This window comes from Elephantulus edwardii, unplaced genomic scaffold, assembly GCF_000299155.1.
Source record: "Elephantulus edwardii isolate Elephantulus edwardi_28Jun2011 unplaced genomic scaffold, EleEdw1.0 scaffold00072, whole genome shotgun sequence".
Taxonomy (NCBI): domain Eukaryota; kingdom Metazoa; phylum Chordata; class Mammalia; order Macroscelidea; family Macroscelididae; genus Elephantulus; species Elephantulus edwardii.
Genome location: NW_006399822.1, coordinates 13773360 through 13781974, shown reverse-complemented (window position 1 = coordinate 13781974; position 8615 = coordinate 13773360). Strand labels below are relative to the sequence as shown.

Here is an 8615-nt window from a genome sequence, read left to right as displayed (position 1 = left end):
TGGTTCAGCCTTTAAAGAGGCATCCCTGCTCTTTAGCACTTTAAAGAGTTTATTTGGAACTGACTTGTCTAATGCAATACATCGTTTGATTTCTTTCTTATACTTTTTTCCATGCAGTTTCCATGGGCATTGATTGTGAATGCAAGTAAAAGGAAATCTTTGACAACCTCCATTTTCCTTTCTGTTTTATCATTTTCCTTTCTGTTTATTACGATGTTGTTTACTGGTCCCATTGTGAGGATTTTGGGTTGGTTTTGGGTTTTCTATGTTGAGGTGAAATCCATATTCAATGCTACGGTATGTGGTCTTCATCAGTAAATACTGCAAGTCTTCCTCATTTCCAATAAGTAAGGTTGTGTCATCTGTGTAACTCAGGTTTTTAATAAGTCTTCTTTCAATCCTAATATAATGTATTATTTTGCTCTGTATATCTATTGAGTAAATAGCTCATATTTATGACCACATCTTTTCATAACCCCCATCTATCAGAAAGATAGGTGTCCGAATAACAGATCATCTCACTCTTGTGCAGAAAATCAGAATGCAATTTGGCCATTTGATTTTTTTTTTTAAAGTAAAGTGGCAATCTTCCCCTCCCCTCCCCTTTTCAAGATGGAGTTCCTGCGTAATGTAAGTCATTTGGCTCTCCTCCACTCAGACTGCACCTCACAACAATAACAGCTGAGGGGCAAGGAGCTCTGGTGGCTTATTGGTAAGGAATTGCTGTCAGTACAAAAAGTGTGCTGTTTTAATCCACCAGCTGCTCTGTGGAAGACAGATGGGCAATCTCCTCCTGTGCCTTTTACTGCTTCCGGAAACCCGCCAAAGGTCAACTATGGTCCATTTCTTACTCAGTGGTATATAAAAAACAAAACACAACAAGCTGAAGTGTAAGCAATTTGAACCTAACCTAGGTACCAGGGAAGAAAGGGCTGATGTAATGTTCTTCCAAAAGGTACGAGTGTCAGCCTGGGCCACCTTATGGGCCACTCCTTATGGAAAGCATGCAGGTCAACATCAACACAGGGTCCCCTAGATACCAAGTCACAGGCCGCCTTGTGGAGTGCAGGTCACACAGGGTCCCCCTAGAGACCAGCTACTGGATGGCAAGGGGTTAGGGTAACTTTAGAAAGATAATGACATGGAAAAAATATTTTAATTATATAAATGTCTCATAAGGACAAATACTGCATAAGAACATTATTATTAAAACAGAAAGATAGCTAGTAAATCATGTATGGGGGCCCAAGGGCGCAAGGGGTGGGAGCAGAGAGGTGAGGATGGGTAGGGGGCAGAAATCACAGGGAGCCGTAATTTTGTGGGTGGAGGGAGAGGGTAAAAAAAATGGGAAAAGATCCAGCAGAGACCTGAAAAGATGGGATAATGGTGGGCATAATCCAGTGGTGATTAATTTTATAAAACACAATGATTGGGAATGATTGTATGAAACGTAATGTCAGTGAAGGAAAGTGTGTGTGGAAACCTGCATAAAAATAAAATAGAGAAGAAATGATGATTGGATGACAAGCCCTTGAACTTTATTTCAGTCTCTTGTTTAAAATAGGCACAAAGGGCATTCAATTTCTTCAGATTTGACCTCTGCTACAGCAGTGACCCCATATGTATTATTTGGAGCTCCCATCCTGACTCTGACCTTTCTTTGCTCTGTTCTTTGGTGCCAAGAAGTCTTCCTAATTTGCTGTATAAACTGAGTGGGGCGATCATGAACCCAGAAATAAGTGTTTTGACCTGCATCAGTAATTCTTTACTTGAATCAATCAACTTCTTTAAGCTACAGGGTTTTTGTCCCAGTGAATGTGTAAGTTGAGGGCGACCTATTCGGTTAAACGGATATCGCTCTGTTTCATCTCTTTGTGCCAATACCTGCTGGAGGGCCGCATGACAGCCACAACAGCTTGCAAAGTGTGCAATCATCCCGTTTACTGTGGAGCCTCCTCGGGACTGATAATGTTCAGAGCGGGGTGGCTTCAGACAGCAGCCTGAACTCCACGCTGCTTTTGCAAGAACCCACTGCCGAAAATGCTCACATCTGAAAGAAATCTCTGTGCTCCCCTGTCGTCTCCTCACGTAATCTAGTGCGTCCCAGATGCAGCTCATTTGGGGAAAATTGGGAAGGGAGCTAAAAGGGCTGGGTGTGCCCTCGCTGTCGCTTGTGCCATCTCTCCTCCTCTTTCCTGTCCTGGTCGCCCACTGGAGCACGCCATGCCCTCGCCCGCGCGCCTCGCGCTCCCGGGGGAGCTGTCCCCTGCGGGTCCCGCGCGGCCTTGCAGCAGCCCCTGCGAGCGTCCTGCGAGGCGGGGTCCACGCACAGTGGACGCCACCCCGCCCCGCGCGCCCCGCCTGCCGCGCCGCCTGGCCTGGTGTGCCATCGACTGGGAGCAGGTACGCGTTCTGCGGAGGCTGGGCGCTGGCGGCTTTGGCTGCGTCTACAAGGCCACTTACCACGGGCGGCCTGTGGCCATCAAGCAAGTGAGCAAGAGCTCCAGGAATCGCCTGGCTTCGCAGCGAAGCTTCTGGGCCGAGCTGAACATAGCTAGGCTTCGCCATGACAACATCGTCCGCGTGGTGGCCGCCAGCACGCGCACGCCCGCGGAATCCAACAGCCTGGGCACTATCGTCATGGAGTTCGGCGGCAGCATCACTTTGCACCAAGTCATTTATGGGCCGGGTGGCTGCGAAGATGAGCCAGGGGAGGCCCCGTGCTGCAGTGGGCCGCAGCTGAGCTTGGACAACTGTGTCAGGTATTCCCTGGATATCGCCAAGGGCCTGGTGTTCCTCCACTCTCAGAGCATCGTGCACTTGGACCTGAAGCCAGCCAACATTTTCATCAGTGAGCAGGATGTCTGCAAAATCGGGGACTTCGGTTGCTCAGAGAAGCTGGAAAACTTGTTGGGCTTCCAGGGCCCCCACCACCTAGGAGGCACTTACACGCACATGGCCCCAGAGCGCCTCAAAGGAGAGACCGTGACCCCTAAAGCAGACATCTATTCTTTTGCTATAACTCTCTGGCAGATGACGACCAAGGAGGTGCCTTACTCAGCGGAGCGACAGTATGTGCTCTACGCGGTTGTGGCCCACCATCTTCGCCCATCTCTCTCAGCAGCCGTCTTCACGGACTGTGCCCTGGGCCAGAGACTTGAGAACATTATCGAGTCCTGCTGGACAGCCAGCCCCAGACACCGCCCGAGTGCAGAACATGTCTTTGCGGACCTCAACTCTTTAAAAACCGAGTTTGGCTCCTGTTAAACCTGGTATCAGATACTCTTTTCTTTTTGTATTCTCTCTCTCTCTCTCTCTCTCTGTATACTTTTTTTAAAAGAAGTGGACTCATAGAAGAAAATTAGGACAGGCTTTAAAAAAAAAAATAAAGTTGCTTAAAGTCTTCTTTTATCTCAAACCTCTTTGAGGTTTTTCCCAGGCAGAACTGAGCTAGAAAATCCAGTACTTGTTTGAGAGTGGTTAGTAACCCACCTTTTCCCTTTATATAGCTGCCATCTATCCTTTCCATGTTGTTTTTAGATGCCATTGAGTTGAGTACGATTCATAGTAACCCTATGAACAAAAGATTTGAACCTACTCCTGTCCTGCACCATCCTCACACTTCCTGGCACACAAGAGCCCATTGCAGCAGTCACCGTGTCAATCCACCTGGATAAGGGTCTTCCTCTTCTTCGCTGACTCTCCACCCTGCCCAACATCATGTCCCTCTCCAAGGAATAGCCCCTCCTAGCAACACGCCCTAAGTATGTGAGATAAAGCTTCATCATTCTTGCTTCCAAAGAGCACTAGGGCTGCATCCTCTCAAAAACATTTGTTAGTTCTCTTGGCCGTCCATGGGATGTTCAGTGCTCTTCTCCAACACCACAGTACAAAAAATTCTTTTTCTGTCATCCTTATTCATTGTCCAGGTCTTGAATACATAGCTAGTAATCTGAAAGGTTATGACCTGAATCAGATGCACCTTAGTCCTCAAACTGACATCACTATTCTTCAATAATTTGGAAAGGTCCCTAAGTGCAGATTTTTCCAGTGTAATGTGTCTCCTTATTTCCTGACTACTCATAGGTGGTGTTTAATGGTTTCACATTATTGCCTGTCTTAGTTATCTAATGCTACTATAACAGAAATACCGTAAGTGGATATTTTTAACAAGCTTATTCTCTTTCCACTTAGGAGACTAGAAATTCAAACATAGGGCACCAGTTTTGGGGTTGTGGGGGAGACTTGTCTGTCAGCTCTGGGAGGAGGTCTGTCCCCTTTCACCTCAGTGAGGCAGGAATTCCTCAGAGCTCTCTGGGGATCTCAGCAATTGGCTTTTCCAGGTCTTCTTTCCTGGGGGTAGTTAGGTCATTTCTTTCTGCTGACTTCTCCCCCCTTTTTCTCCTATAGAACAAAACGTGCAACTTAAGTAAGGGTGGTACTTGAATCACGCCCTCTTGTAAGCCAGTAGTAGCTCAAGATACATTGCCAGGAGAGGTTATTCTTGGGAGAAGGACATCATGCTTGAGAAGGTAGCGGGATAGCAAAGGAGAGTAAGACCCTTAACCAGGTGAATTGACACAGTGACTGCAGCAATGGGCTCAAGTGTATCAGAGATTGGGAAGGCACGGGAGAGAGCAGGGTGCAGATGGGTTATCGATGCAGTTTCTATGGGTCATACACGATCCAATGATACCTAACAGTAGCAACCCTGCCTCATTAACTTGTATAAATTAAGATTCACTGCATATAATACAAAATGAAGGCCAGTCATCCAATATTGAAGGCCTTGGCCTTGCCAAATGGAAACCATTTGGGGGACGCAATTCAATCCACTACATTGCCTTTCCTCAAGTTCTTTATTGATAAACTCAGTGTCTCCAAAAGAGACTTCAATTGTGGAAATGCCAACATGTTTTTCTTCTATAATTTCAAAAGCAAGTGTTAACTTTTTTTCTGTTCCTGCCCTCCCCTCTACAAAAAACCCAAGGAAATCCCCCAAAAGCATTTGATCAGTCTCTGAATTACAAATCTAGATCATTTCTTAAGTAAAATTTAAGTCAAATTTTTAGCTAAGTTGGAACAGGTGCGTAATGTTCTTGGCTATCCTTATTTATGTGAAAGAAAGGAGCCCTGGTGGTGCAGTACCACTACTGCCAAATAAAAGATCAGCAGTTTGAACCCACCAACTGTTTCAAGAAAGAACGGTGTGACAGTATGCTCTGTAAGAATTCACGATGCTGGGACCCTACGGGGCAGTTCTGTCCTGTTACACAGGGTCACCACGAGTTAGAATTGACTTGACAGCAGTTAATACAAGAAAAGGCCCAAAGCCTTTGCCATGATTTAAAAGCTGCATGTGCAACAAATGAAGGCAATTATTATGAGTAATTTCTTAGAAATAGGAATTGGTTCAAGTACTTGAAAATAAAGACAGATTTATTTAACAAACAACAACATGTAAAGCCTTCACCCTCGACCTACATTCTAACATTAAAAAATCCCAAAAGAGCTCACCATCAGACCATTAGGACAGATGAAGACTGCAGTTGTTGATGATTTCATCTTACATGATCCCACAATTAACACTCTTTGTACAAGCGGGCATGAAATAAAAAAAAAAAAGTAAAAAACCCAACCAAAACATGTTCCATTTGAGTAAACCTATTATCAAGGACTTCTCCAAGGTGCAGAGGAGCAGTAATGTCAGTTTAAAGATTAAGGTGCACATGATTCAAGCTATGGCCTTTTCTTTGTGTGTTTAGGGGGGGTTTCACTAGTTTATCTACAAAATTCTAGTACAAATTCAAACAAATTCTTTCAACTTCCCTCAATCCCCCACCCATTTAATTGTACAACCCAAAGATTAATCCCCTCTTCCCCCTGTACCATCCCTCTGCTTCCAACCTCTCCCACCCCTCCTGGATCCTTATACTCATTCAATATTTATCCTTGTAGGACCGAATTAGTTCACTCAGCATAATGCTTTCCAGTCCCTCCCAAGTTAGGTAATAATTTACAAAGTTATTGCCCCTGAGTGCTGCATAGTATTCCATTGTGTGATTGTACCATAATTTCTAAATCCATTCGTTTGTGGTTGGACATTTGGGCTGTATCCATGTTCTTGCAATGGTGAATAATGCTGCTATGAACACTGACGTACAAATCTCAGTTTGTTCCTCAGTTCTCATAATCTCAGGGTATATTCCAAGTAGTGTAATAGCTTGGTCATATGGAATTTCTATGGTCAGCTTTTTTAGGAAGTGCCAAACTGCCTTCCAGAATGGTTGCACCATTTTACAATCCCACCAACAATGTTTGAGTTCCTTTCTCGCCACATCCTCTCCAACATCTATTAACTTGCTGCCCTGTTAAACGTTGCCACTCTTACTGGAGTGAGATGGTACCTCATTGTGGTTTTGATTTGCATCTCTTATTGCCAGTGGTTTGGAGCATTTCTTCATGTGTCTGTTTGCCATTCAAATATCTTCCTCTGTGAAAATTCTTTCCTTGTCTTTTGCCCATTTTGTAATTGGGTTATCAGTCTTTTTCTTGAGGAGGCCCAGGAGTATTCTGCAAATTTTTGGTATAAGACTCTTGTCTGAGATAGTATTACCAAATGTTTGTTCCCAGTCATAGGTTTTCACCCTGTTGGAAAAAGTTTTTGATATGCACAGAGATTTAATCTTTAGAAGGTCCCATGCATCAATTTTATCCTCTTTAGATTGTGCATTTCTGCTTGTATTTGGCGACTAGCACTTTGCCGTTGCCTTTTCAGTGACTTCCTGTACATCAGAAAGTTGGACAGTGACTAAGGATGATAGAAGAATTGATGCCTTTGAGTTGTGGTACTGGAAAAAGAGTACTGAATATCCATGTGCCACAAAAAGAACAGGTTTGGAAGCAGGAGTGGCTCCTACTTCCTAAATAACATGCCTCCAGAAACTCTATAAACTTTGACAAATGTCGATAGTTGTAGAGGGGCTTCAGGCCTTTTGTTCATAGGGTTGCTATGAGTTAACTCGAAGGCAACCAACCACCACCACTACCAGCAAAATAACAAATAAATGTCTTGGAAAAAGTGCATGCTCCTTAGAGACAAAGATAATGAAACTTCATCTCACATACTTTGGGCTTGTTAGGAGAGGCCAGTCCTTGTCAAAGGACATCATGCTTGGGAAGGTGAAAGGTCAGCAAAAGAGAGGAAGACCTTAAGCTAGATGCTTTATCACAGAGACGAGAGCAATGGGATCAAGTATATCAGGGATGGCGAGGATGACGCAGGAGGAGACAGGGTTCAGATCTATTGTTCTTAGGGTAGCTTTGACTAGGAGTCCACTCAATTGCATGCTCCTAACAACAGCAACAACAAAAAGGGTAAATACGAATACAGTGAGTCAGATACAACCTGGAAATTGCAGGCCAGTAATGACTGTCACCTGTAAGACAAACTGAGCTATACTTCTTTTTTTAAGAAAAAGATAGGAAATGATTTACTGGATTTTTAAAACTCACATATTACAATGAAATATGCCCAAACTGTCTGTATTTTGTCTGGTATTTGAACTCAGAAGTAGATGACACAACAAAGAAAGTTTATATATAATGTGAGATGGAGATAAGGAAGACAATCCTGAAGAACAGAAAACTAACACTTGAGTGGAGGAGAACAGATAAAGTAAAACCAAATAGACGATTTTAAAAGTCAAGGCAATGGCCCCTGGTCTGTAAGCACAGCAATTGAAAGTAATTGAAATAAGTGAATCTTGTTATTAGGACAAATTAACACTACTATTTGGTTGAGCAGTTCAGATAAACACTAGAGGGAAAGGCCATTGCCTGGACTGAATAGTTCAGGACAAGTAATTAAGGTAAAGGGCTATTGTTATTGTAATTGTCAGGTATGGCTCATAGCAATCCTATGGACAATAAATAGATTTGAAGCCTGTCCTGTCCTGTGCCTTCCTCAAAATCTCTAACACACTCAACCCACTGCTGCAGTCACTGTGTCAATCTATCTGGTTAAAGGTCTTCTTCTCTTTTGCTGTCCCCTCCACATTCTGAAACATGATGTCCTCCTAGGAATAGCCTCTCCTAACAACATGTCCAAGATATGATAGATTAAGCTTTGCCATCTTTGCCTCCAAAGAGCACTCTAGTTGCACCAACTTCAGACACATCTGTCTGTTCATTTATCAGTCCGTGGGGTATTTAATACTCTTCTCCAACACCACAGTTCAAAGGCATCAATTCTTCTGTCTTTCTTATTCATTGTCCAGCTCTTAGTTGCATAGCAAATGACTGAAAGGACCATGGCTTGAATTAGTTGCACCATAATCCTCAAAATAGCATCATTGCTCCTCAGTAGTTTAGAAAGGTCCCTGACTGCAGACTTCCCTAGAGCAATACATCTCCTGATCTCCTGGCTGCTGATACCAAGTGTACTGATTGTGGATTCAAGTAAGATGAAGTTTTTGAGTTTCAATCTTTTCTCTATCATGATGTTCCCAAATGTGCAGTGGTGAGAATTTTTTGGTTTTTTAACATTGAAATACAATTCATATTGAAGACTGCAGTGTTTGATTTTCTTCAACAAGTGCTTAAAGTCTTCACTT

The 8615-nt window shown here is 43.5% G+C and overlaps 1 protein-coding gene across 1 annotated transcript; it reads left to right on the top strand.

The window, feature by feature from the left end:
• The first annotated feature begins 2223 nt into the window (after nucleotides 1-2223).
• MOS (v-mos Moloney murine sarcoma viral oncogene homolog) lies at nucleotides 2224-3267 on the top strand. The gene has a single exon (XM_006888893.1). The coding sequence runs from the start codon at nucleotides 2224-2226 to the stop codon at nucleotides 3265-3267; it is 1044 nt and encodes a 347-aa protein (XP_006888955.1).
• Nucleotides 3268-8615: the final 5348 nt, after the last annotated feature.

What these genes read in the sequence shown, in the direction of transcription:
- MOS (XM_006888893.1), top strand. Translation starts at nt 2,224, where the DNA reads ATGCCCTCGCCCGCGCGCCTCGCGCTCCCGGGGGAGCTGTCCCCTGCG.